The sequence below is a fragment of the Ailuropoda melanoleuca genome, chromosome 13 (genome assembly GCF_002007445.2).
Source record: "Ailuropoda melanoleuca isolate Jingjing chromosome 13, ASM200744v2, whole genome shotgun sequence".
In the NCBI taxonomy this organism is placed as follows: Eukaryota; Metazoa; Chordata; class Mammalia; order Carnivora; family Ursidae; genus Ailuropoda; species Ailuropoda melanoleuca.
In genome coordinates, this window is record NC_048230.1 from 25,478,965 (window position 1) to 25,506,729 (window position 27,765).

Below are 27,765 nucleotides of genomic sequence, written 5' to 3' on the forward strand. Positions count from 1 at the left end.
GAAAGAACACCTACTTCAGGATGCTTAGCACAGGGTATGAATGGATCACAGCCTCCTCGCGCATAGCGCTGGGCACTCACAGCAGCCAAGCGCTCGCCTCTGGGAGACCTCCTGGGGACACGGGGTAGAGGGTTCCTCACTGCCGCCCCCCCCGCCCCCATCACAGGATCAGGCAGACTCATGGGACCTAACCAACCCACTCAGCCTGAACCTCTTGGCCAAGGGGAAGTGGGACTACTTATTTACCTTTAATTGGCCTCAGTTCTTGGCAGCCAACCTGGAAACCACAGGGGCAAGACCATACCCACACAAAGGCAGAGTTAGACCGGGAAGCTGGGACTCAAGTTCATTTGCTGGCCTGGGACCAGCCTCAGGCAAGCCAGGTCGGGGGTCTGTATGGGAGGTCCGGGTCACCGCTGGGTCCCATTCCAGGCTCTGGGCCCAGGTATGAGCTGGTGGGCGTAAGGGGCTTATGTGGGGCTGCCCAGGGATGGACGAATGTGTTAGTGCATGCACACACACTATACACACCGACAGGTACACCCTCTTCGGCCCTCTTAGTGGGATGCCTGCCCCCATTACTCAGGCTCTGACCCCCAAAGCCCCAGGCTCTCTTTCAGTTAGATGGAACAATTTATCAAAAGGAACTGTCCCAGGGGATCCCAGTCCTAGACCCTCACACGGAGCAAGACTGATAGGTACTGAGCACCTGGCACAAGAAATACCAATCCCAGGAGACTGGGCTCCGGGGTGGCACCACGGGGTGATAATCAGGAAACCTGGTTTCTGGTCCTGACTCTGCCATGAAGTCACTGTGTGACCTCGGACAAGTTACTTAACCTCTCTGAACCTATTTCTTGCTCTCGAAGATGCTACTCATACTACCTTTTAGGGTTGTTTGATCAAATGGTATATACTAGGTGCTCAATTAAACATTAATTTCAGACACACAAATATAACCCTTGAGGGACTAAAATGGAAAGAAAACTAAATCTGAAAAAAAAACCCACAGTTCAAATCCCACCTTTGCCACATTAGAAGAGTTACGTATACAACAAACCACGTCACCTCTCTGACCCACAGTAAAAAGGGAGCGATGTGGGGCGCCTCAGTGGCTCAGTCTGTTCAGCTTCCGACTCTTGGTTTCGGCTCAGGTCATGCTCTCCTGGGTCCTGGGATCTGACCCTGCGTTGGGCCCCGCGTTCAGCAGGGAGTCTGCTTGGGGTCTCTCTCCCTCTGCCCCTCCCCCCCCCACACGGGCTTGCTCTCAGGCACGCTTGCTCTCTCTCAAATAAATAAATCTTTAAAAAAAAAAGACGGGGGGGACAATGCTTGTTTCACAAGATTGTTTTCAGGAACAGGTGAGATAAACAGAGTACTGCAAACAGAAATTACCCTACCAGCAGGAGTTAGTGGGCACCTCCCTCCCCACTCCTGGGACAGGGTGCACTCCGATCCAGATAAAACCGAAACAGGACCAAGAAGTTCTGGCCCATCTCTAAGGGCCGAAAAAACAAACCCAACATCATTCTTCGAGCCATAAAACTTTATTGGCAGGTCAGGGGTAAGAGCCAGGGGTAGGGTCCCTCTCCTCCCAAACCCTCCCCTCCCTACCCGAGGGATCCCCTCCACAGGACAGCAGGAAGCCCAGGAAGCTGGAGGACTCAGAGAGCCTTGGGGGTGGGCAGGTTGTTGTAGTGGGCGTCCTGGTCCTCCAGCAGGCTGCGGTAGGTGGCGATCTCCTGCTCCAGCCGCGACTTGATGTCCATGAGCTGCTGGTACTCCTGGTTCTGCCGCTCGGTGTCCGCACGCACATCGCTCAGCTGGGCTTCCATGCTGCTGATCAGAGCCTGGATCTGGGCCAGCTGGGCTCCAAAGCGGGCCTCTGTTTCCGCCAGCGTGCCTTCCAGGGCGGCTTTCTGAGGGCAGGGAGAGGGAGAGAGACTCAGTGGAGACTGGTTCCCAGAGAGGGCAAGGGCACAGCCACGGCCCAGGCTGCACCAGGCTGTGTCCCACAGGGCAAGGGGGTACAGACCATGCTTAGCTGAGACTGCAGCTCAATCTCCAGACCCTGGAGGGTGCGCCGCAGGTCAGTGACCTCCGACTTGCTCATCTGCAGCTGCTCCGTGTGGCCGGCCACCTCTCGATTCAGCTCCTCAGTCTGCAAGAGAGGAGGCAGAAGGACTAAGCATTGCGGCAGCCCTCTGCCAGGCAGCATGAAGCCCTCTCTCCCTGCCACCTCCCCGAAGGACACCTGCTATCCCCTGCGTACCCGGCTGGTGAACCAGGCTTCGGCATCCTTTCGGTTCTTCTCAGCCATGACCTCATATTGGCTTCTCATGTCACTCAAGATCTTGGCAAGGTCGATGCCCGGAGCGGAATCCACCTCCACACTGACCTGGCCACCCACCTGGCCCCTCAGGGCACTGATTTCCTGGAAAGACACAGCAGAGAAGGGAGTGTCAGAGCCCAAAGCCTGCTGGGCCTGGGCCAGGTCACTCCCCAATCCCCCAGACGGAAAGGGGCTGGTTCAGGTGCAGACCTTGGAGCCAGCACCAAGAGCCAGACTAGCACCTTCCACTGCTGGGATAGGAGCCCTGCTCCACAGCCCGGGCCACATCAAGGGTGCCGCAAGTGTGGTCATGCTCAAAAGGATACAGGATAAAAAAGTGTCCTCTGCCCTGGGAAGTTGGGGTGGGATGGACAGAAGGCCCAGCCTGAAACCCACCTCCTCGTGGTTCTTCTTCAGGTAGGCCAGCTCCTCCTTCAGGCCTTCAATCTGCATCTCCAGGTCGGTCCTGGCCAGGGTCAGCTCGTCCAGCACCCGGCGCAGCCCGTTGATGTCGGCCTCCACGCTCATGCGCAAGGCCTGCTCCGTCTCAAACCTTTCAGAGGAAATAGGTGTAGTCAGGCCAGCATTTCCTCTGAACCTCTGAAGACTTCCCCCATCTCCCCCAGGGTTCGGGAGTCCATGGTGGGGCGGGGGGGGGGGCTTCAGGCCAGCTGGGGTTAGTGAGGACAGAGTCTAGTCCCCCCACGGCACTGAGCCCCCAAAGGGTCTGGGATTGCCCCTCCTTCCCTGCCCTGGCTTCTGCGGCTCTCCAAGGCAAATACATACTCACTTGGTTCGGAAGTCATCCGCAGCCAGACGGGCATTGTCAATCTGCAGGACAATCTTGGAGTTCTCGATGGTGGCACCAAGAATCTGGAAGATAAGAGGCAAGAAGTTGGCACCAGCTTAGTATATGGCACTGCCCACCCCTTTCTTCCTAGAAGAGAGAGGAGAGCCAATGAGCATGCCTCTACCCCCTAGAGACCAAAGCCCCAGCCATGTCTCAGCTGTCCATTGGCTGGCTCTCTGGGAGGTCTTGGAATCAGTCCATGCCCAGGAGCTGGAGCAGGAGAAACCATCGTCAGGGACGCTGAGCCAGGGGGTAGGGGATGGGGGTGGGAAGGCCGGGAAGTAAGACTGGGAAGAAAGTGTCTGAGGCCTCTCCCCAAGGAAACTCTAAATGGTCTTAAGGGAGGCAGACTCTAGTGATTTGCAAACCAAACAAAGTGTTGGGGTACTTTTGTCCGTAGCCCCACTCAAAGCACATTCTGCCTCAGGAAAGGGAATTCCCATTTGTTGAGCATCAGTTATGTGCCAAGCACCGTGCACCGCATCGTTCATGCCAGGTCAGTGGGTATGCCTATTTCATAGAGGCAGGAAATAAGCTCAGGATTTCTTGTCCACGTTCGCTCCCATCTGAGGTCCCTCTGCTGTGATGGGCATGTTCCCACCATTGATTAAGGTACTTGGGTTTATGTTTTCAAAGAGCAAGTCATGACTCACTAGTCATTGTACTCGGAGATCATTTGCAGAGTTTTTTAATGAACCTGAACAGAATATAAAATATGGGAAGAGATCACCCACAGTACGATTAAGAATTGTTTCAAGGAAGTTTTGCTGGGGCGCCTGGGTGGCTCAGCCGGTTGAACAGCTGACTCTTGATTATTTGCTCAGGTCACAATCTAAGGGTCCTGGGATGGAGCCCCGCATAGGGCTTCACACGGCGGGGGGGTCTGCTTGAAGATTCTCTCTCTCCCTCTCCCTCTGTCCCTCCCACCACCCTGCTCTCGCTCTCTCTCTCAAATAAATAAATAAATCTTAAAATAAGTAAATAAAGTTTTGTTTCCGTTTTGGGTGTGTGTATGACAGAAATAAAATGGGTGAAGGTACATGGTAAAATGTATTTCTGATGGTTAAGTTACAATTCTTGAAGTGTGTAAGCAGTATCCTACTTTGTTGTTTCCAACTCCAGCTGTCCCTCCTTATCCACAGGTCTGGTCTATCTGCTCTATGCCCCTGGCACCCAGCACCACGCGGGCCACATGGCAGGCACTGGGCAACATTGTGCGGAGCTGCGAGCTTGGAGCCCCAGCATGCGGGATCATTAAATATCCCACTGGCTTCTGATATATTTCTGGGGACAGAGCTCCCAGCTTTTCCCTGAAGGTGGAGACCAAGCCCCACCCTGCATGCCCTTAGGGGCTCCCTGTTAGACCTGTGCCTCCAGCACCCCCAACCCCAGGACTCTCCACCCACAAAAAACTATTGCTGAAAAGGATGGGGGGGAGGGAGCTCTGCTTGTATGTGTTTCTGGCCTTTACCAGGTCCCTAGGCTATTATCATATGTCCCCTCCCATTCTTCCTAGAAGTTCCTAAGTACGGTGTGCCGGCGCCCCCACCCCCGCGGGGCGGGGCAGGAGGGGTTTCAGCCTGAGCACGAGGGAAACCAGACCTGCCCCACCAGAGAAAAGAATGCCGGCCGAGGGGCCCATGCCCGGGGCAGCAGAGGGTAGGTTTGGCCCGGGTGGACTGCATTCCTCTCGGGCCAAATTCTTCCTTGTCCTTGCTGCGACTGCGGCCTGGGCCAAGGCCTCTGGGCAGCCCCTAGCCTTGTCCCATCATCTCCTCCCACTCCTTCGGACCCCCTCTCCCAGGCCTCCCCACCCACCAGCCCCCCCCACGCCGCCTCTGTACACCCCACTCACCCCACTAACCGCCCTCTTCCCGACTCCCGGACATCCACTTCCTGCCCATTGTCCTGCCCCTCCTCACCTGCCCCCTGCTCTCTGCCCCACCCTGCGGCCCTCCCACGTCCTAACGGGCTAGCTCCCGTCCCGCAGGGTGGTGGCTCGTGTGCCTGCCGTCGCTCCTCGGGCCTCTCCCGGCCCGCGGGGCTGGGTTTGCGCGGCAGGTGCACCTCCCGCAGCTGGGCCGCCGCCCACCTTGTCCCGCAGGTCCTCGATGGTCTTGAAGTAGTGGCTGTAGTCGCGGGCGGGCCCGGGCCCCTGCTTCTGGTACCAGTCGCGGATCTTCACCTCCAGGTCGCCGTTGGCCTCCTCCAGGGCGCGCACCTTGTCCAGGTAGGAGGCCAGGCGGTCGTTGAGGTTTTGCATGGTGAGCTTTTCATTGCCCCCCAGCAGCCCGTCGGACCGGGTCAGGCCGCCCGCAAGGCTGCTGCCGAAGCCCCCGCCGTAGCCCCCGGAGGACGAGGACACGAAGCGGGCGGAGGACACAGACACGCCGCGGCCGCCCGACCCTCCGTGGATGCTGGGCGCGCGGAAGGCACCTCCCGCCCCGAGGCGCAGGGAGCCGCCGCCCAGACCCCCGAAGGACGAGGTGGCGGACGACTGGCGATAGCTGTAGGAAGTCATAGCGAAGGAGGACTCGGGCGCCACTGGTCAGAGGAGCAGCGGTAGGAGAGAGGAGTGGCGAGGGCCTCACCTGCCGCCTTTTATGCCCGGGGCGGGCGGGGAAGGGAGGGAGAAATGGGAGGGAGTCGGGGCGGATATCTGAGCCCCGAGGAATTTGCAGGCTCCTGGGTGCAAATACGGGCACCCTCCCCATTGGTCAGTTCCTGGTGGCTCTACCCCCAGCTCTTCCTTCCTGCGGCCCTGCCCCTGCGGGGAACTGCCCCGCCCCAGCCCACTCCAGAGCCCCGAGCCCGGAACCCCGAGCCCCGACTGCACACTCCTCACCTCCTAGCACACTCATTCCTTTCTTCACCCCCATCACACACGGAGACACCTGCATTCACATTCTGACCCTCCCCCGTGTAGCGGTTAACATTAACCAAGGCTTGAAACCCCCCAGGAATTAAGTCCCCCTGAGAGTAGACTCCTACACCCCGTCCTCCCTTCAAGCCCCCATCACTCAGAGACCCCCTCCGGAATTATGTCCTGAAGCCCCTTCCTGGGGATTCGAGTTAAACACTTCCCTCCAGCACATTCAGGAGATTCCTACCCCCGACTTGGAATTACAGGCTCTCAGAGCCTGCCCCTTGGGGATCACCCACACCCTGACTTCTTCTCAGTCCCCCAGGGGAGGGTGCTCTGGCGGCTGGCCGCCTGAGACAAAGCTGCCCCGCCCTGCTGGAGCCCAGGGAAGCCCTGGGGCGACCATGGGCTACTGAGAACTGCTGCAGGAAGTTTCTGCAGGCTTCTGTGGCTGGACTGTGAAGAACTTCCTGGCAACCCTAAGCTCAAGCCTGACCCCACCCGGGGCAGGCCCCCACTGGGGGCCTCTCACCCCTCCAGGACCACCCCAACCTCCAGCCCCAAAATCATGCATTCATTCAACACAGATTTACTGAAATCGTGATCTGAGCCTGAAGGAGGCAAATAACTTGCCCATGAGACATTTAGCACCTGCCACCCCAAGACGAAAATGAGATGGGATCCCTCCCTCCTTATGAGCACCTGGAAGGAGGGTGTCAGGCTGAATCCTGGAGCCTGGCAGGGTCCTGTCCTAGTACCTGGATCAGTGAGTAGACTGCTAGGCCCTGCAGGGTGCTCAGGGGCGAAGTGAAGAGCTTCGCTAATAAGAGGAAGGAGTCCTCCTCTCCAGCCCCCAGCCCTGCTCTTCACCCCGCTCAACAATTCCACCCATTCTTTCAGAGCACTTGGGAGGGCCAGGCCCCCTGCCAGACACTCCCTGAACTTCACCCCAGTTCCTGGCCCCGAGGACCTCACCCCTCCTCAGAACAGTCCCCATGGGTCCTTAGGTCAGAGCAGTCACCTAGTTGCAAGACAGTGGCCTTATGCCCTTTGGAGACAGTGTTAGGGAGGTGGGGCAGCACAGGCCTCAGTTTCCCTCCTGTGAAATCTCAGCCCTCCTTTTTGCACATCATCACCTGGGTCACCTGTGGCTAAAGGAACACTTGTCTCAGCCTCTGACACTAGTCCCCAATAAACTGCCTTCCAGCTACCTACTTACCCAGGAGCGGGGGCAGGACACCGCCTACACAGCCCCTAACCTACGGGAGCAGCCCTGAGCCACTCAGGAAGGCCAGCCTGAGGCTGTTGAAACTAGTGAATCAGACTGCAAGTGGGCACGAGGTGGCCAAAAGGGAAAGGAGGCGGGCGGGACCCAAGGCCACCATGAAAGCAGGGTGCGGCTGGGCCTTCACAAAGGTTGTAGCCGCCAGGGCTGGTCTGAGCTGAGTCACTCTTTATTTGACCCTGAGAAGGAGGCTTGCTCCTTCTGGGCCGGATAGTTGCTACCACACCAAGCCCCAGCTGGAATCTGGTTTTCTGGCCTCATAGGAGGCTTTGGGAAGGGACTTTGTGTTAGGAAATAAGATAATAAAACCAAAAATCCCCCCTCTCTGATATCAAGGGGTTGTGAGCTCCTTAAACTCCAGAGAAGCTTCGGGTCCCAGTGCGTACCCCAGGGCCACAATCCTAAGAATGACTGACTGAGGGGAGTACAGCTTACAGTCTTCGCGGGTCTCATTGGATCCTCCCGGCAGCCCAGCCCATTTTACCCAGGAGAAAACAGAGGCTCCAAGAGGAGCAATGACCTGCTGGGTCCCCAGCCGGCTGTGGCAGAGTCTGGCATCCAGCCTCTCGACCCTCAGCCCCGTGGCCTGGGTTCCTGAGTGTGACAGAGGCTCTGCTTTCCCTTCCAAGGAGGTCCCAGCTCCAGAACAAATCTTTTGGGTCCCGTTTCCAAAATATTATGCCAACTCCAAGGGCAGTACTGAAATGCAGGTGAAGTCAGGAAGAATCCCCCACTCCCGCTCTCTGGCCAGAACAGTGCCCAGCACCTTCCACCATGAGCCGTGTGGCTTCTGACCAGTTCTCTGGTACATCAAGAACTCAGGAGAACAGTCGGTACGGGCTGCCCTCCCCAGAGGTGGAACTGAGGGGTCAATCACGGACCGCCCACAACCAGGAGTCTCCGATCTGTTCCTGGCTGCTGGAGGGCAAAACCCGACTGGAGGAGCGGTCCCCAAGCCGGGGTTCTGTCGCCCCCAGGGGAGGTGCACACAAGGTCAGGAGCGGGAAAGGAATAGTGAAGCATGGAGGGACCCCACGGCGGATCCTGCCCAGCCACACCCAGCTCACGTCTGCAAGGCCCCAGCATGGTGAGAGCCCTGTGGGAAAGGGGGGCTCTGTCCAATAAGATCAGAAACACTGCTTGTTCAAAGTAGTATGCATACTCAGTAATTCTCTCTTTCTTTAGAAATAAAGAAAATGATATGGATATTTTCAAGTTGCTACTAAAATAGCAGTACTATAGAAATTTGGTATACTCCAAAGGCATTTTTTCTTTTTTTTCCAATTTGTCTTCCTGCTTCTTTTCAGGTAACTAAGTCTATTGGGGACAACTGTGCCTTATGTATCCTTTGTTTTTGTTGTTTTTAGATAAACGCTGTAATAAAAGACTGTAAAAACATTTAAAACAAAACAAACAAACAAAAAAAGAAACACTGCTTGTTAGAGAGTTACGGTGCATGGTACCCAAGTCTCTGATACCCTGAGTCCCTTGTAAAATAGAGATAAAAATATTAACAACAGTGACGACCTGGTCCATGGGGTTGTTTTGAGGGTTAAATGAGATGGTGTTTGTAAGGGTGCCTGACACATAGTGAGCACTCAAAACATGTTATTATATATATAATTGTGGAATAGTAAGATCACGATATTTCACAGTAATATTATATAATAAATACATGTATTTGTTATATTATCATTACAAGTATTATTATATATTTATTATTATAAGTATTATTTAACTTGGTCCGACCAACATTTACCAGCTACACTGGACCATGGACTCTTTTTTTTTTTAGATTTTATTTATTTATTTGACAGAGAGAGACAGCCAGCGAGAGAGGGAACACAAGCAGGGGGAGTAGGAGAGGAAGAAGCAGGCTCCTGGCAGAGCAGGGAGTCCTATGCAGGGCTCGATCCCAGGACCCTGGAAGCTGAAGGCAGACGCTTAACGACTGAGCCACCCAGGTGCCCCTGGACCTTCTTTTGTCAGCTAACACCTATTAATAATCCATATGTCACAAGAAAAGCGGATCCACTCCAAGGATCAGCAGAGGCTCAAAGAGAATAATAATGTGACCAAGGTCACACAAGTAGTAATGGACCTAGGATCCAAGCCCGGATCTTTAATGCCCTAAAGCCACAGCACAACCAGGAGTGCTGTGCTCTTATCACAGGGCGGAGGTCAGGGTAGCTTCCTCCACTGGCCTGGAACAAGAGTCATCAAGCTGGGAAAGGCAGAGGGTCACCTGTTAAGATCCTAGCTCGTCCTCCCTGCTCCAATATGCGATTATTTGGTCAATCGGTGGGTCATTCAAGCAAAGCTCTAAGTTGACCCCCACAGAGGAGCCCCACATGAACAGAACAGAATTCATAAGCTGGAGGAAAGAAAAGTGTGGAGATTTCATGAACTTGCTTGTTGTGTAAATTGGTAACCCTTCCCTAGACACCATCCCCTTCCCCAGGGACCATCAGCTGGGGTTGTCAAAGGTACTTTCTGACCTGTGCCTCCATTCACTGACCCTGTATCTGTCCCTGTCCCCTATCTACCGGGCATAGTACAGGTGCTGGGATACAGAACGATATACAAGTTTTGCTGCCTCTGAGAAACTAACAACCCGGCAGGGGATTATAGAGACGTATTAGTTTTGATGAAATGTGTTAGATTGAATACTCACATTAATGTCCGCTCCTTCCTAAAACCCTGTTAAGCTTACAGTTAAGGAATATTGGAGAGAATAAAACAAGAGGCAAGAGAAGATGATTAACTCCCACAAAAAGTTGAAAGCCTGAAAATGGTAACAACAGACAGGGGCAGCAGAGACCAGGGCTTAGGAGCATAGGGAGAGGGGGGCGGGGCAGGAAGCCCACAGAGCTCCAGAACTGGGCTACCAGGTGCCCTGAGTGGAGCCGTGGAAGCTAGGACTGTGAACAGTCTGGCTGGAAGTTTCCATAAACAGCACCAGGCTCCCCTCCCAGACTCCCTACCCAACCAAGGGCAGCCAGGACAAGACAGGAGCTTCACTCTTTCCCATCAGCCTGGCACAAGCACAAAGTCTGATCATGGCAAGTGTTGGGGAAGCTGTGGGCAAATGAACTCCCTCAAACAGGGCAGGAGGGGAGCTGTAGTGGCCACTTTGCAAGCTGATTGGACGGGGTCTTCTCACAAAAATCCACACACCTTACAAGGCACCAGTGCCACTCTTTCTCATTTACCCCAAAGAACGCCTCGTCCCTATGTTCAGGGAGACATAGAAGGATGCTCTCTGAAGCACTGTTTGTCAGGGCAGAAAGACAAACCCCTGGTGACAGTTGAGTAAACTGGGTAACATAAACAGAATGAGTCATGTCAATATACAGTGACACAAAATTCCCTAAAGAATGAGGTCTTAGATAAAAGTGGCAAGAGAGCAATACATGTGATGAATTAATGCTGGCATTAATGTACCTGTGATTGTGCATGTAAACACATATGATATAATATGATTCTGCACGTACGCACATATGACGTACATATGATTCCGCACATAAGCACATAGATGTGGGAGGAAATGCACCAGCCTGAAGACCAGGATTTCCTCTGAAAGAAGCCGAGGGAAGGCTCGTAGTCAAGGGAAGCCCACACTTATCTCTAATGTTCTAATTTTTACAAGGATGTATTTACATGGAACCTCTTTCATGTAATGTATTAACAGGTAATAATTTCTTAAGAAACACTATATGATGGACATTGAGAGCCAAACCCATTTGATATATTAAACACCTCTTCCTCTCCATCAGCACACCACTGACATCCTTGTCTCACTCAGATACTAGAGAGGAAGTTTTGGAAAGGGGAGCAGCAGATGTGGGGAAATGAGAGCCTCCCCAAAAGTTTTCTAGGCTCCTGCCTGGGTCTCTTGCGCTGGTTTTCCTTCTTTATGAAGCAAAAGGGTAGAAGGGAAGAGTGACAGGACTTGGAAAGAGTCTGGGTTCAGGAGGGCTCCTTCAGGCCTGATGACATGGAATGGAGAGGGGGATGCAGTGGGGAGACCCCTGCTCTGGCTCCCCAAGGACCAGAAACTTTAGGAACATCAGAGTCGGCCTGGTAGCAGGGACATGGACATTCACCCCAGGTAGTGCACGTGGACCATGGGGGGAGGGGACCATTCCTCCAGGGACTTTCTGAAATAACGGGGATTTCTAGAGGTGCTGGAGTAGCCACTATGTGGGCCACCTTTCTAGAACTATTGAGCCAGTGGGCATTTAGGCCTCAAACAGATCACTCAAGTGTGTAGGTACTGGGAATTGGGTCCACACAGAAGCAGAGTGGGGGCAAAGGGAAAGAGCCTTCATTTCTGCCTGGGAGCATGGAGAGATGTTTCATAGAGGGCACGACCCTTGAGCAAGAGGCTAAAAGACTAGTGGATGTTTATCAGACAGAGGAGGAAGGGGATGGGGGCCTGGAAGAGTAGCATCACGGGGGCCAGCTTGGGGAGCCACTGGTAATTCGGTCTGGTTGGGGTCTGAGGGGGAGGGCAGGCATCCGGGAAGGAGTGGGGGAGGGGGCTGTAAGCTCAGCCAAGGAGCTGGACTTTATCCTGAAGACAACGGGAAAGACATTGTAACCAGAGATGCGATGTGGCCAAACCTATACTTTAGAAATTGCTGTGGGTTCCATGTGGTGAGGGGGCTGGTGGGACGAGGAAGGGAGACGTGGTCTGGGGTAGGGAGACCAGCGTAGGGTCTGCTGACATAGTCCGAGTTACAGAGAAAGAGCCTGCGTTAAGTCCTAGCAGGGAGCATGGGTTGTAAAAGGACAGAGACAGAAATCCGGGCCATGCTGTGAGGAGCTCAGGACCTCACTCGGGCCAGGCGCGTGGTGTCACAGGGACCCCAGGCCAGCAGCCCAGGTCCTCCTGCCTCTGTGGCAGATCATCTCACTTTCCCCCATGGGAACCCAGGGAAGGTAGGGCAGGGCAGGCCGGGTCAGGATGGCCCCCGGTGTTCCTCTTCAAGCCCCAGGGGAGGAAAAACCAGCTTGACAGGAACCAGAGCCAATCCCGGGGGAGAGGAGGAAGCTCTGAGTCCTAGGGAACTGCCCCTAGTCCAGGCAGTGGGGGAAGGGAGAGGGTCAGCTCCCCACCAAGCGCCACATTCCACACTCTGGGAAGACCGGTGCCTCTCCCTCCCTCCCACCCCGCCGCGCCCTGCCGGAGGGGCTCAGTGTACGTGACCAGGCTCAGGCTGCTCTGAGCACAAGGAGGGGCCGGGGTGCCTCTCTCTGCTGCTGCGCTGGCCCCGGGCTCTCCAAGCCCCATCTGGAGCCCTGTGCCAAGCCTCAGCCCATCCCACCTGGGCTGGGACACCGGAGGGCCAGACGCAGGACAGGCAGAATGAAGAATGTCTGGTGTCTGCCCTGATTCCACCGGGATGGTCCTCGGCTCCCTTTCCAGCCAGCTAACTGTCCCCTTCAGGAACAGAGACTCTAGGACTTGGGGCTCCCTCCATTTCAAAACTCATCTGATCCTGCGACTCCCTAGAGCCCTTACTACCCTCGCCTCCACAGTTCCTGTCCAGCCACTGAAACGGTCTTCCTCAACATCAGGCGTGGCTCTGGGACCCTGGCTACCGCAGCAGTTTCTCTGAACATCTACAGCGTGCCACAGGCGACATCCTCGCCCTCCAGGAGGGACCGGGACCTTCCTCAGGCCTGGAGAGTCCTTCCTCCTTGCCTGCCTCCTCCCTTTCCCTACATGTCAGGAACTCCAGCTCCTCTTTTAAGCCAAGCGCTCAGCTTGGGCATCACCTCCTCCTGAACGTCCTCCATGATGCACTCAGGCTGGGCCAGTTTTTCCCACGACTGCCCCCCACCCTTGACAAGCCCCTGGACTCTCCACCTTAGAGGCACGGCTCTGTCTCCCCAGCTAGACCGGGGTGTGGAGGGAGTGGCTGGCCCACTGCATCTGGCCGCAGGTCTGACTCCAGCCCTAGTGAATGATTAACGAGTATCTGCTGGGAAGGAGGACAGGGAGAAGTCCATTTTTTCATTCAACCAATAATTATGGACCACCCTCTCTGTGCCAGGCACCTTTTGGATGCTGGGCTTCAGGAACAAGATGGTCAAAAACTCCCTGCCCTCCTGAGCTTTCAATCTGGGTGCGACAAACACACTGCCATTCTAGCAGTGAGGGGTGCCTGGGGAGGAGCTAATCAGGGAAGGGGTGAAGAGCCAGTAGCGGAGAGAGACCATCGAAGGAGGAGCCTGCAAACTCCTGGGGGAGCCAGGCCAAGGGCAAGGCAGAGGGCAAGCTCCCCGAGGAAGAATGAGCCGGGTGTGTCCCAGGAACACCTGGCACCCCCTGGCTGGGAGCGGCACGCCAGGGGAGGGGCGTGCAGGAGAGGAGGCCCAGAGGAGGCCAGGCGGGAGCACAGCACGAGGGGCTGCAGTCCCGTGCTCAAGACCTGGGCTTTTCTTGGAGAGCTTTGGCCAGAGCAGCCCTGGGAGCCCTGGGGCCACTCTCTGGAGCTGGATGGGGGCAAGGGTGCAAGCTGGAAATCTGATAAGAGACTCTAATAAAATTCGAGATGTTGTGAGCTTATTCTGGGGCCTTGTGGGAGGGTGTGCGTGTGAGAAGTGGCCTGGGGCGTTCTGAAAGCAGAGCCTTCTGAACTAGGGGACCTGGGGGGTTAGTTGCTGCAGAGGGAAGAAGAGGCATCCCGGTGACTCCTAGCTTGAGGCCTGAGCCTGACATTTGCATTGCAGTCAGAGGACTGGCCGGGGGCCATGGTTTCTCTGACGCCCCTCCAGATGGACAGCGGTCACCCCAGGGTCTGGATCATCAAGCCCCCTTAGGTTCTCATTGGGTTCTATCACCAGCACTCACTGTGCCCCAGCAGCTCTGACACCCACTGAGGGAGGGGAAAGGACAAAGGCTGTGCCCACCCAGGCCATCCTTTCACAAGCCCACAGATGGGGGACAGAGTCGGGAGGTGACCTCTGACCTGTGGTTTTCTAAATTTTCAACAAAGGTACAATGGACGGGTATCACCCCTATAATCGGAGGTGAGGAGCGTTTATGTATTTTCAATTCTGACTTGCCCCAGGTTCCACTGGCTTCAAGTTGGCAAGTGGGGCCTGGCAGGCTTGGGGTGGGGATGGTCAGGTTAGCTGAGTTTCTGGGAAAGCTGCTTCTTTGCCAGAGAGGAAGACAGGCAGGGAGAGGGAGGGACATTCTTGAGAGCAGCCGGACTTCAGAGCTGCTCTAGAGACAGAAGTTGAGCCCCCGCCTCTCCTGGCCCCTTCTGGCTCCTCCTGGCTCCAGCCGGCTGCAGGGTAAACATTCATTAACAGACACCACAAAGAATCCCATAACAAGGTGGGCTGCCAGAAGCTGGGAACGCCAGCAGTGCCCAGGTCTGGGGTCTGGTGGGTGAGATGCCCTTTACCCAGAAAAAAAACAGCTGAGGGCCCACCCTCCACCAGGGGCCCGGGATCGATGGACAGTTGATTGGGAGAGAAAGGGAATCTGCACTCCAGCCAAGATACACACACACACACACACACACACACACACACACACGCAGCATTACCAGAGGACAGAGCCTCATCGGCTCCCATGGGCACCTCACAGCTATTTCAGGCAGGACCTATCAGGCCCAGCCCTCAGCAAGGTGCGTGGGCACTAGCCTGAGACCTTTGGGCCGGGCCAACACCAGAGAGGCAAGGGGAAGCAGCTGGGAAGCCACCGTGCTAGAAAGCCCTCCAGTCCTACCTGAGACCCAGCCCCCCTCCCGCGGAATGTGCTGGAGGTGGGGAGGGGTTCCTTCCACTGCAGGCCTCATCTGGGATTAGGGCAGGGGCCTGTGGAGACCAGGACATCCCGCAAAGACATCGGTCCCAGCTCAGTAAACACGCAGCTAGGGCCCCTGGCACACGGAAACCAAACAAACACATTCACACAGACAGATCTGTATCTGCGGTTTCTGAAGGAAGGGTTTGAGCTCAGGAAGGAGGGGGGGAGGCTTCAGGAGCCCAGAACTTGCCAGTTTTGCCTGGCCTGTTTTCCCTTGTCCTCCTCCTGACCACTAAGGAACATCAAGCATCCACTAGGAGCCTAGCAAATGAATCAGGCGGACTCCTACCCTTGGAGGATGTGAGTGGAGAAACCTCCTCACCCAGAGCTGTTCGAGCGTGGCCGGCAGGGCCCCTAACAGAGTAGCCGCGGCCCACTCGCACTCACACACATGTTCGGTCACATACACACGCACGGTCACACATGCAACTCACACATGCACACACCCTCACACATGCACTCGTGCTCTCACGCCCTCCCATGCCCTCCACGCTCACAGTTACGTGCTCACATGCACACACGTACGTTCACACACTTACTCATACCCTCACGTGCTCACACTCACGCAGAGCAGCTCTGTCCTCCCTGGTGCTACGAGCACGGCTTCCTGTAGGGTTTTGCTGAAGCAGAAGGTCTCCCTCTTTGAAAGCTCAGTAGCTGGCCTTTAGCGCAACTCCATCCGTCTGTAGCTCGGAAAACTGAGACAGGAGCGGATACCCCACCTGCCCCAGGTCACACAGGGGGTTTCCTGCTGAACAGAGAGCCCCGCAGGCAGGTGTCCTAGATCCAGGCTGCCTGCCGCTCGGGGAAGATCTGCGCTTACGGGAAGAGCAGGTGGCAGGCCAGGGTCAGAGGAGAGACGCAAATCAGAGGGCTGCTGGGGCTCAGGGAAGGACAGCACCTCGGAGTGAGGCCTGGGGGGAGCAGGGAGGGCCTCCTGGAGGAGGAGAACCCGGGGTGAACCACCATAAGCACTGAAGGGAGGGAGGACACGGAGGTGGCAGATGGGCAGAAAGTCCCAGGAACAAAGGATCCTTAAAAAAACACTCGGTATCTATTGAGTCCTTCCTACAGGCCTGACTCCCTAAGCACATGACATGCGTGACTCATTTAAATCATCGAAGCTCCTATGCCAGAGACACTGAGGCAAAGAGCAACAGCCCCATTTCACTGACTAGGAAACTGAGGGCAACTGGCTTAAGCTTAAAGTTTGGTAAGTGGCCGAGCTGGGATTTTAACCCAGGAGGTCCGGCTCTGTGCCCCCTGGTCTAGCCTCTGTGCCAAAGAAGGATCGGGGCACAAGAGGTTGCAGAGTGGCCAGACTCAGACAAGGAAGCTGGATTTCTTTCTTTTTCTTTTTTCTTTTTTCTTTTCCTACAGAAGCAACAATGGCTTTTGCATCAAAAGGTGACACATGCGACGTGTCCGATGAGTCAGACAGCCGGCTGCAGGGTGCCCCAAAGCCTGGAACACGGGGCTATCGTCCCAGCTGGGTGTCCCCACACCCCCTTCATTCCTTCCCTCTGGCGCTCCCCCCCATCCGAGCCTTATCGCCTCAAGACCCAACAACAGCAGCTCCTCCCCCAGAGCTGATGTCCCGTGCCTCCCACAGTACCAGGCTCCTCCGTCTCCAGCCAGCTTCGATCAAGTCAGTCTGCCCACACACTTCAGTGGCCGCCAGCCCACAGCAGGAACTCTCCGCCTGGGGTCCTGAGACCCCCTGGATCAGCATCACCTGAGGAACTTATTTAAAATGCTGATGCCTGGGTGCCCGCCTCCGCCAGGTTGCTGAATCCAGTCTCTGGGGGTGAGCCTACATTTTTAATAAGTCCACATCTTCTGTCTGCTCCAGGCTCTGAGGCTCACTGCAGCTTGAGAACCACTAGCGCAAGAATGCAATTCATCGAAGCCCCATATTGGAACCGTGCAGGAGGGGTGGGACAGACACAAAGATAGTTCAGCCTCGAGAGCCTAGCCATAGCCAGCTTGCCTGCCAGCAGGGGAAGGCTACGCGTAGCCAAAGCTCGGGGTGGGAAGTAAGAGACCCAATCCCAGGCCCAGCTTTGCTGCTTTCTATCTGGGTGACCTCGGGTTCAGGTGAACAAAGCCTCCCCTTGCCCAGCTGCCAAATTGTCAAAAACCATAAATAAGGGTCTGAGATTTGTTCTTTCGGCAAGCTAACAAGTTAGCCTGCCACAGTTTTATGGATGCTGGCAGACCAGAGATTCCTGGGTCAGAGACAAAGGACCTGATTATTCGAGGCACAGCAAGCAGCCGGAGTTTCATGCTTCCATTGATTCCTCTCCCGCTGTCCATCCAAGACCACGGGGTGATGCAAAGCTTGACCCAGCTGGGTGCTCCATATGCAATGGGTTTTGAATCACAGCTGAGAAACCCCAAGCTTTGGGAAACCAAATCTTTTATAATCAGCAGCAAGCAAACCTGTGTGGCCTTTGCTCCAACGGGAAGCATCATCATTGTTATACAGAACAGGAAAAAAATAACCTGCCTCTGCTCAAGTGGGAAATGCTATAGCTCTGCCCTCCAAGGCAGTCGGCTCCTAAAACGTCCTTGAAAAGACAGACCACATCGGAAGCCTTTCGGTGCCTCTGGTTGCCAGATGTGCAGAAGGCATGCACCAGATCCATGGACGATTGTCTCCCAACATAAACGGAGCTTCTAAACTGTAAACCAGATCGCACGGGGGAAGACACCCGGCATAGGAGAGAGAATTACAGAGGAGATAAGACAAGTAGGCAAGTAACCAGATTCAAAGGTGGAAAGTGATAAGCAGGGAGCCTTTCACAACAGACCTTGTGGAAATGATGACAGGGAAAATATTTGCAACTTATATCGTAGGCCAATGGCCAATATCCTTAACACATATGAAGAGTTCCTACAAATAACTGAATAAGAGATCGATCACCCAGGAGGGAGAAAAAGAGCAAAGAATATAAGCACACCGTTCCTAGAAAAGAATATACAAATTGCATTTAGATTTATGAAAATGTCTGGCCTCACATGAAGAGAAAGTCAAACTCAGACTATCATAAAATCTCATGTTTTTACAGGTGTCAGATCGGCAAGGATGAAAAGGGTTGCTATCTTACCGTGTGTTGAGAACAGGGGAACCAGACACCCACACATTGCTGGTAGAGGTAAAATTAGGATAAACTGTATGAACAGTGATTGCCAACATCTATGGAGATTTTAAATCTGATTCTTTGCCCTACCAACCTCTTGTACAGGTATTTTCACTTTCAGGCGTAGTTTTGCACACACAGTGCGAAATGACATTGTGTGCTAAGATATTCATTGCCGCGTTATTTGTAGTAGCAAGAGTGAAGACGCCTAAATGTCCATTATATGATACCTCTTGTACCGTAGGCTACTGTGCAACCTTCAGAAAGAATGTGTCCAAAGGACTGATAGGAAAGATTTTTCAAAGTATTTTATTAAATGAAAAAGTAAGACTGCAAAGCGACAGGCATCACAGGCTACGCTTTATACGTGCGCTCCAGGGGAGAACATAGACACGGACAGGTTTGTAAATGCAGGGGTAGCTTTAGAAGGACCCGCAAGGAAGTGACAGCACGGGCTGCTGCTTGTTAAAAAAAAAAAAAAAAAGGCAAACTTGAATGTTGGATCTGCCAAGAAATTTGGGGGGGCTGGAACCCCAGGTCTGCACCTTGCACGGCTTCAAGCCTGCAGCCCCTCTGCATCTCAGCAGCGGCGGGTGGCCTCCGCCCAGAGCCATGCCCCGGGGAAGCATCATTTACTCCTCCATTCATGCCCGGCCAGGCTGGTGCTCTGAGCTGGAGCTGGGCCGGATGCGGAGCACGGAGATGAGAGACCCAGGCCCAGCATCCCGCCAGCTCCCCAATAGTGGCCGAGGGGGAGGTGGGGTAGGAGAGACCTGTACAGACGACTACAAGGCGGAGGGTAAGTGGCCTGGTGTGGCAGTTAAGATTAATGAGTGACCACGTAGTGAGACAGTGACAAGGTTGGCCTTTGAAACTAGCCACACCTTGGTTCAGGAGCCGCCCCTTAGCCTGGCCCTGTTATTGAATCTCCCCAAGCTTCGTTTCCCTCCCCTAGAAAATAAGCCCTGGGTTTAATTCTTGGATCCACTATTTACCTTAAAGCCGTGTCACTCAAGGCCACTTACTTACCTACCTCTCAGAGCCTCAGTTCCCTCATCTCCGAAGTGGAGCCAATAAGATCAGTGTCAGAGGGTTTGTTGGGGAGAAGTCAAAACCGTGTGTCAAGAACAGTTCCCCGGGGGGGGGGGCCTGGGTGGCTCAGGCGGTTAAGTGTCTGCCTTTAGCTCAGGTCATGATCTCAGGGTCCTGGGATTGAGCCCCACATCGGGCTCCTTGCTCAGTGGGGATCCTGCTTCTCCCTCTGCCTGCCGCTCCCCCTGCTTGTGCTCACTCTCTCTCTCTCTCTCTGACAAGTAAATAAATAGAAATCTTGGAGAAAAAAAAAAAAAAGAACTGTGCCCAGCACAGAGTAAGCCTTCAAGAGTCAACAGTTCTTACTACCAGTAGGACGAGTGAAGGTGACGTGTCCATCATCCCGGCACTGGACGGCCACTCAGCAGGCACGGGCTATTATAAAAAATCCCGTGGAAGGCACTTACTGCTTCCATGCTTGGTGGAGAAGGAGGCAAGGGGGACACAGCCTTCCTAAGAGCTGAGTCTTCAAGGCTGAGTAGTGGGGAAGGGGGTGGGGGGCTCCTAGAATAGTCTGGGCCTAACTGGTGAGCAGATGGGGGGAGTTCAGGAGCATGGAACAGTTCAGGGTGGTGGGGAGTCAAGCTGGAGGAAAGAATTGGAAGGTGGAGGCTGGCACAGGCCTCGGAGGGGAAACAAGCCCAGAGCAGGAAGGGAGTGTGGGAGGGGAGGGGAGGGGAGGGAAAGGGAGAGTGGTACTGATTCTGAGGAAGTCTGCAGTGGGAGTCGCATGTCTGGGAGGGGGCAGGGTGAAATGGAGGACACCCCTGGGAAACAATTACAAGGGTATTTTGGCCACCATACCCGAAAAGAGCAGCGCTAAGCCCTGGAGGAACAGTCCCGCCCCAGCCCCACCATCCCTCAGGGGGCCAGTCTGCCTCATCACCTCGGAGGCCAACTGGGTTTATTTAGACATGGAGTGGGCACTGGCCTTCCAGCTTCCCCGGGGCTGGTCCCCCAAACCACAGCTTCCTGCAGCCACACACCAAGCCCTGGCCTCTGCTCAGGTTGTCCCCTCCACCTGCAGCAAAGCCCCCCCAGCCCTCACATGTCTAAGCTCCACCCACCCCCGAGGCCACCTGCGGTGGGCAGAAGAATGGCCCTCCAGAGATGCATGGCCCCAGAACACCTGACCACACGCCTTGTGGCAAAAAAGCTGCTCTGTAGATGTAGTGAAGTTAAGGGACCTGAGATGGAGAGATTATCCGGGATTATCTGTGTGGGCTCGATGTAATCGCCAGGGTCCTCGTAAGAGGCAGGCAAGGTGGTCAAGGTCAGAGGGAGGAGATGGGACCATGGAAACAGGGCAGAAGGGTGTGCTTGGAAGGAGGAAGGGGCCACGAGCCAAGGCATGCAGCAGCCTCTAAGAGCTGGAAAGACAAGGAAACAGACTGTCCCCTAGAACCTCCAGAAAGAACACAGTTCTGCCGACACCTTGACTTTGGCCCATAAGACCCATTTCAGACTTTTGACCTCTGCAACTATAAGACACCAAGTTGGTGTTGTTTTAAGCCACTTCCTCTAGCCAGTGAGCAACTTAAGGGCAGGGTCTGGCTCATTCATCTGATGTTCCCATCATCCTGACCCTTCTCCCGGATCCTTCCAGATCCATTCCCCATGCTTCTGTGCCCTGCGCTGATGGAGGAAGGCTGATCGGCCAGCGGGAGGCAGCTGCAGGCGCTGGGGGGTATCTGTTAAGCGCCCTGGGCAGCCTCCCCACCACCGCCCTCACCAGCTACCATCCACTGCTCCCTCACCTGTCCTTCAGCCTCCTGCTGCTCCTCCCACTCCCCTCCCACCCTCCGCACCCCAGGTTCCCTTCTCCTGTCCACACTTCCAAAACTTGTTCTTTCTCTAAACTCCTTTCAGTTGGTCCTGAGAGTCCGAAGTATCCTGCGGACCCCTGACCTGGCAAGCATGGCTAGTCTGCTGCAGCCGGCCTGATGCACGTGTGCATGTCTGTCTGTCTGTCTTAGATGGTGACCCTGTGGGGGCTGGGAGAGGCCCACAGAACATTTTCCTCCAGCCCCAGCCACAGGGGCAGGAAGAAAGGCCTTAGCAGGGCTGGAGAGCAGGAGAGGGCCGGCAGCTGGGGGAGGAAAGCATCCTGAACCTCGCGCTCAGCGAGGGACCCCACTCACCACACAGGCCCACACGGAGAAGTCCCCGACCACATTTCTCCTCTGGCCCACCCCATTCCTGGGGTGCACCAGACAGGACAGGAGCTGGCAGCCTGGGGCGGGCACAGGGCCACACCCTCGCCTCCCGCTGCCAGGCGGCCTCCCTGCCTGGTATCCTGGTGCCTGGTGCTGCCAGGCCTGGCCAGCACCCACACTCCTTCCCCTTCACTCCACAGCATCTGGGCGGGAGAGTGACTCACCCCGCAGCCCTCACACCCTGCCCTGCCCCGACCCCAGCCGACTTGGCCCCTCTCAGCTCCATCTCTGCACTGGCTCCAGCGATCTGAGCAATGCCTGCCCTATGCTCTGCACCCCAGAGTCCATGGCAGTGCACCCCTGCCTCAGGGAGGCACGGCAGGGCTCTGACGTTCCCAGCCTGGATCCCTGGGGAGAAGGCTATACAGAGGACAGGGCCTGGCAGCCCCCGCATTTACAACACTGACTACCCTAGACCAGGTGCCTAGCTGTCTCTTTCCATCCTTATGTCCGTTTCTTATTGTCACCTCCCAACAGAAATGATTACCACCCATTTTACAGATGAGAAGAGGAGGTACAGAAAGGTTGAGTGACTTGCTGAAGGCCACCTTAGCAGGTAGTAGTGGAGGTGACTCCAAAGCCCCTGCCCGCCGCAGCACACCTTCCCATTAACCCTAAGCCAAATTCACAGGAACCTGAGTGTGTAGGAAACGGGGCTGGATTTCGAGTCGGAAGCTCTGGTTGGAGGCCAGGCTCTGTCATTAGCAGCTGGCTGGACCTGGCCAATCCCTCGGCCTCTCTGAAACTGTTCACCATCCTAGCAACAGGGACAGTGATCCTGCCTGGCCACCTCCCTGGACATGGGGAAACTCAACAAGAAGAGGCAGCTTCTGGACAGAGTAGTTTCGAGGAGGGGGTTGCGAGGTGGATCAGAGGCTTGGCGTCTTGAGCCACGGAAAGAGGTGTTGGTGTCCACTCCGGAGCCGGCACAGCTTTGAACAGGGCAGTCTCCCCACACTCTCCCCAGGCTGGCCTCCTGCCGCTGCCTTTGTCCTCCCCTAGCCGAGCTAGCTCCGCCCCTGCAGCCTGTGCCCAGGACCCCGCCGACTCGGTGCCACAGCGCCCCCTGGAGGCCGTGCGGGGGCGCTGCCCGGCCACCAGGCGTGCTCCTTCCTGCCTTCTGCCCCCTCTTTCTGGACTCCTAACCCTCCTCAGTTCTGAAGCGAGAAGAAGGATCAGAGGGGGCCTAGGTGGGCAAGGGCAGGCCCTACACTCCAGGCTACTCCCTGGCCTTGCTACACACAACAAAAGGGCGTTGAGCTGAGAGCGGTACAAGAGAAAGAGTCCCAGGAGGGCTAGAAGTCCAAGGACCTAGGTTCTAGCTGTGTGACCCAGGGCATGTGTCTTTTCTTCTCTGGGCAACAAGGGAGTGCAGGAGGCCATCTCTCTAAGGAAAGGTACTTCCCCATATCGAACACTCAGTTTCCCCATGTGTAAAATGGCCACAAGGGGCCGCTGCAGCCACAGCCGTGAAGGAAGCTGGCACCCACATCCTCCCAGCTCGACTACCTGCCCCCATCATGCCCCTGTGGCATCATCCTCCTGCCTCCCAGTACCAGACCTGCTGGAATCACATGTAATCACTTCCAGGAATAGGACCATCCTCGTAATTCAGTTCTATTGGGAGTAGAGTTTATTGGGACCCTTGAAGATCAAGCTATGGAAAGCAGGGCAGATAGGAGCATATATCCAATGAGACCTTGAAACAGCCCTAAATCTTTTGCAAGGGGCTGAGACAGGATGCCAAAAGAAAATCCGCTAGTCATGGAATCCCATGCACGTGTGTTCAAATCTGGGAGGGTAGTAAGTCTCTCCATAGCTATCAATCCTAAGACAAGTCTCTGAACCTCCCAGAACCACCAAATGGGAGGGGACACTCTTGGGGGGAGTCTGTGTTTGGACTAGGGGACCCTCCACCAAGATTTCCTCTCCCCCAGCAGTTGCCCCACACAATGGGGAAGTGGGCATAGGAGGAGACTTTGAGAAATTTGACATTGGAAGATTGCACATCCCGAACGCAAGACCTTCAGGAAGCCCACTTCTCTGGCATGGTTTTCAAAACGCTTCATGATCCAGCCCAGCTACCTCTCCATCTTCAACCCTCAGCTCTTTCTCCCTCCCACCACTCCACACTTGCTCTAGTTTCTTTTATTTTTTTTTAAAGATTTTATTTATTTATTTGACAGAGAGAGAGCAAATACAAGCAGGGGGAGAGGCAGAGGGAGAAGCAAGCTCCCTGCCAAGCAAGGAGCCTGATGCGGGGCTCCATCCCAGGACCCTGGGATCATGACCCGAGCCACCCAGGTGCCTCACTTGCTTGAGTTTCTTGAATGTTCCAGGCTGGCTCTTACCTGCAGGCCTCCCCGCTAACAGCACCTCCAGGTCTGTCCCATCCCACCTGCTTCTCCTTAATCCTCTCCCTGGTGCTCCCTAATCTAGACCGCATGCCCTGCTCTGAGCTGCAAGGCCTATGTTCCTCCCTCATCACAGCCCTCGGCTCACTGGACATGGTTTCTGTGTACCTATATGTCCTGGTGGATGGTGAGGTCCATGGAGACAGGACCACGTGCTCTCGGGATATTTACCAATTGCATGCATAACCTGGGAAGGGGATGGAGGGCCCCGTGTGGCTTTGCTGGAGACAGCCACTCTTGTCTTCCTTTGCCCTCAATCCCGCAAGCGTGACTCCATCTCATAAGGTTACATCCGCTCTGAATAGTCCTTGTTCATTTCTAGTAAGCCTTCCCCAGGGTTGTCAAACTTCCGTCTGAAAAATCCAAAGCATCTCAGACATCAGCAGGAAGGGAAAGGAAGGGAACCAAGGGAAGAGAAAAGAGGATTTTGCTTTCCTGGCATTTGGAACTAAGAGAAAACTAGGGCAGCTTTCCCCTGCAGCAGGAGGGGAGCCATGACATTGGAGAGAGAGATGAGAGTCCCCACAGGAAGGAGAAACCTTGGGAAATGCAGATTTTCTTTGAAATTGATGAGTTTCAGAATCATTCTTCAGTAGAACCAGGGGTCTTCTGCCGCAACGCCATCCCTGCATGTGTCACACTTGAGCACGTGTGTTCAGGAAGCTCAGACATCAGCATCTCTGCCAACCCACCCTTGCCTCTCAGCAGCCCCTCCTCACACTCTGCCCTGGGAAGCATGTTCCCGGTCCTCCCTTGTGCCACACTCAGTGCCACCTCCAGGCCTTGACAGACGCAGGTCCCCCAGCCCAAAATACTCACCCTGCCCCAGCACGCACACACGTACACACACACAACGCACGTCCATCAGCTACAACCCGGATAAACCCAATCATCCCTCGGGTCTCAGCCCAGCGTTTCCTCCGTGGAATGTTCCAGGACTAGATCAGGCACTCCCGCTATGCGCCCAGAGCCCCCCAGACTTCCCCCACAGGTACTCAGCACACCGCACCATGGTTCCTGGTCCTCATTGGTCTCCCTGACAAGACCCTATGGGCAGAGCCTGTGTCCGCATGGGTCACCATTGTGGCCCCAGCATTGAGCAGCATGCCAGGCACAGGACAGTCCCTCAATGAGCACCTGTTGAACGAAGGGCTCAGTGATTTGATAAAAGTAGATAGGGGCTCCACCTGGGGTCCCAATGAGCAGGACTCCCAGAGGTGCCAACTTTCTCCCCACCCCCTCCCCACCTTTGGGTCTGTCTCAAACGTGACACTCTCTTATGGGTTTTGTGTTTTCATGCTTCATTTCCCTGAGGTTTCTCTCTGTCTTGACAAAAGTTCCATCCAACAATCCCCAACACATCTTAGCCACGCTGAGGGAAACACATGAAAGGGATCGTGTTCCACTGGGTTTAGTCCAACTCCAAGTGAGAATGATATGTCCCTGAGGCTGAGGGCGCTGGTGGCAGTGAAGTCCTTGAGGCTGAGGGCACTGGTGGCAGCAAAGATGGATTGAGAGATTCCTGGGGAAGAGATTCGAGCAAGCTCAGGAAGATCAAAGCCATCTGACAATGCATGAAGGTCAGAAGCAGGTACTGTTGGGGCAGAGAGGTCCTTAGACACCATCTGGTCCAATGGCCTCATCCACTCCTTACTCATTCACTCACGGATTCCTTTAACAAACTCAGACCAAGTGCCTTCAGAGGGAAACTGAGGCCGGAGCCTGCAGAGCTCGCTCTTGGCTGTTTGCACGGTTGTCTCAAAACAGCTCTGCTCATTGGAAGCCCATTTCTGACCTTAGAAAGTTCTAAAAATTGTTAGAGGCCAGGTGGGCAGTGCTGGGAGGGCAAGATTTGGAGCCAGGCCAACCTTGGTATGTGTGACTTGGGCAAGTGACTCCCCTTCTCTGAGTCTGTTTGCTCATTGGCAAGTGAAAGCAACAGTATCCACATCCCATGGCTGTTGTGAGAAATATTGTGTTCTGAGAAACAACGACACACAGAACATCCCTGTCCCACACCTGTCATAGCAGCCTACCCAGCCTCCGTGGCCAGGTCAGGAGCCCATGCTTTCAAGACCCCAGGGCTCCTCCCATCGTGGACGGTGCTCACAGCACCATTCTGCAATTACCAACCCGCACACCTGCCTCCAACACGAGAGACCAAGAACCCCGTGGGGAAAGACCCTTCATCCGTTTTCCCCCCAGTTTTCTTTCTTTCTGGCCCTGATACAGAAAAGTCACCAATAAATTTTTGTTGAATGAAGGAACAGATGAATGAAATGATCTGAAGAGGACATGAAAAGAGAAGCTCCGATGAGAGTTTCATAGAGAGACAGCTTTGACACCCCACCCCCGCCTTGTTCCGCGCTAACTTTTTTTTTTAGATGTATTTATCTATTTGAGAGAGAGCGCGCAAGCATGGTGGGGAGGAGCAGAGGGAGAGGGAGAGAGAATCCCAAGCAGACTCTCCGCTGTTCGCAGAGCCCGACGCGGGGCTCAATCTCATGACCCAGGATCATGACCTGAGCCAGAATCATGAATCCAATGCTTGACCGACTGAGCCGCCCAGATGCCCCTTTCCTCACTAACTTCTAACCTCACGCTGAACTGTGTCTCCTGCCTTGTACTTGGTGGAGGCGTCCATCTCCTTGAACTTCCCTTTGGCTTCATGAGAATCCCCAGACAGTCCTAGTGGTTCCCAGTCTAGGAAGAGGAGAAGAGAAGGGAACGTTGTTCCTGTCTGGGCCTGAGGTGGGGAGACAGCACCAGAACCCCAGGCCAGGAGGGCCAGCAGCAGCCTCCACCCGCAGAAGAGACTTGCAGGGGTGGGGGCCTCCATGAGGTCAAAGCCCTGGAGATTTATGAGTCTTGGAGCAAGAGCTGTTGGAGCCAAGAGAGTTTTCCAAGGCCATCCAGCTGTCACTTTTCATTCCCCCTCTATCCGTTCATTTACCCATTCTTCCCTCTGGCAAGCACAGACCCAGGGCCTTCTTCGGGGGCGGGGGTGGAAACTGAGGTCCCAGGAAAGAACCTACATGGGCGACGTTGCCCATCTTCTTCTCAGTTCTTTGTGCCGTCATTGCTTCCCACATAGGGCATTTCTCACAAGCTTCTGCTTACGGGTGCTGCTTGCCTCTGTATTCATAGGGGCTCAATAATTGTTCAAGGCCAGACAGGGCAGGAAGAGCACCAGCTTTGAAGCCAGGCCAAACTGGATTTGAGTCTTTGCTCAGTCACTTACAAGCTGTGTCACTTCCGACAAGTTACCTGACCTCTCTGAGCTAGAGTTTCTTCTTCTGCAAAATGGGCATAATCATCTCCGCTTTGCTGGAACAGAGTTCTAGATTCACATCCTGGCTCCACCGCTTAGGAGCTGCGCGATCTTTTTGGCAAGTCATCGAATCCCTTGAAACATGTTTCCTCATGCATGAAACGAAAATACGAACAGTATCATGAGGTTGCTGGGAGGACTAAGGAAGGTGATATATACGAAACGCCTTGGATGCAGTAAGTACGGGACAAATGTTCCTCCCTGCCCCTTGCTCTTGGTCACCCAGCTCCTTTGCAAAGGAATTCTCCACGTGGTGGCTGTGCCTCCCCAGGGTAGAAGCCAGAATTAGCCCTCCAGGCTCCCTGGCAGCTGGAACACAGACACGTGACCAGAATTCCCCCCCAGCCAAACCCATGGCATAAGCCTGCGAGCTGAGAGCTAATGACCTAAAGAAGGAGGTGCCCCGTG

General features: G+C 54.9%; 1 protein-coding gene across 1 annotated transcript; it reads right to left on the reverse strand.

The window, feature by feature from the left end:
- Nucleotides 1-1,525: 1,525 nt before the first annotated feature.
- On the reverse strand, nt 1,526-5,788 carry KRT19 (keratin 19). Its single transcript, XM_011228648.3, has 6 exons — nt 5,275-5,788; nt 3,123-3,205; nt 2,729-2,885; nt 2,273-2,434; nt 2,036-2,161; nt 1,526-1,919 (listed from the first exon to the last, which is right to left on the reverse strand). The coding sequence occupies exons 1-6, from the start codon at nt 5,701-5,703 to the stop codon at nt 1,665-1,667; spliced, it is 1,212 nt and encodes a 403-aa protein (XP_011226950.2). The 5' UTR covers nt 5,704-5,788; the 3' UTR covers nt 1,526-1,664.
- Nucleotides 5,789-27,765: the final 21,977 nt, after the last annotated feature.

Excerpts from the sequence above, each read along its gene's own strand:
- KRT19 (XM_011228648.3), bottom strand. The coding sequence starts at position 5,703 with ATGACTTCCTACAGCTATCGCCAGTCGTCCGCCACCTCGTCCTTCGGG. Across the intron at positions 2,435-2,728 it reads TGAAGAAGAACCACGAGGAG|GAAATCAGTGCCCTGAGGGG; the intron begins GTGGGTTTCAGG and ends GTGTCTTTCCAG. Across the intron at positions 1,920-2,035 it reads TGCAGTCTCAGCTAAGCATG|AAAGCCGCCCTGGAAGGCAC; the intron begins GTCTGTACCCCC and ends CCCTGCCCTCAG.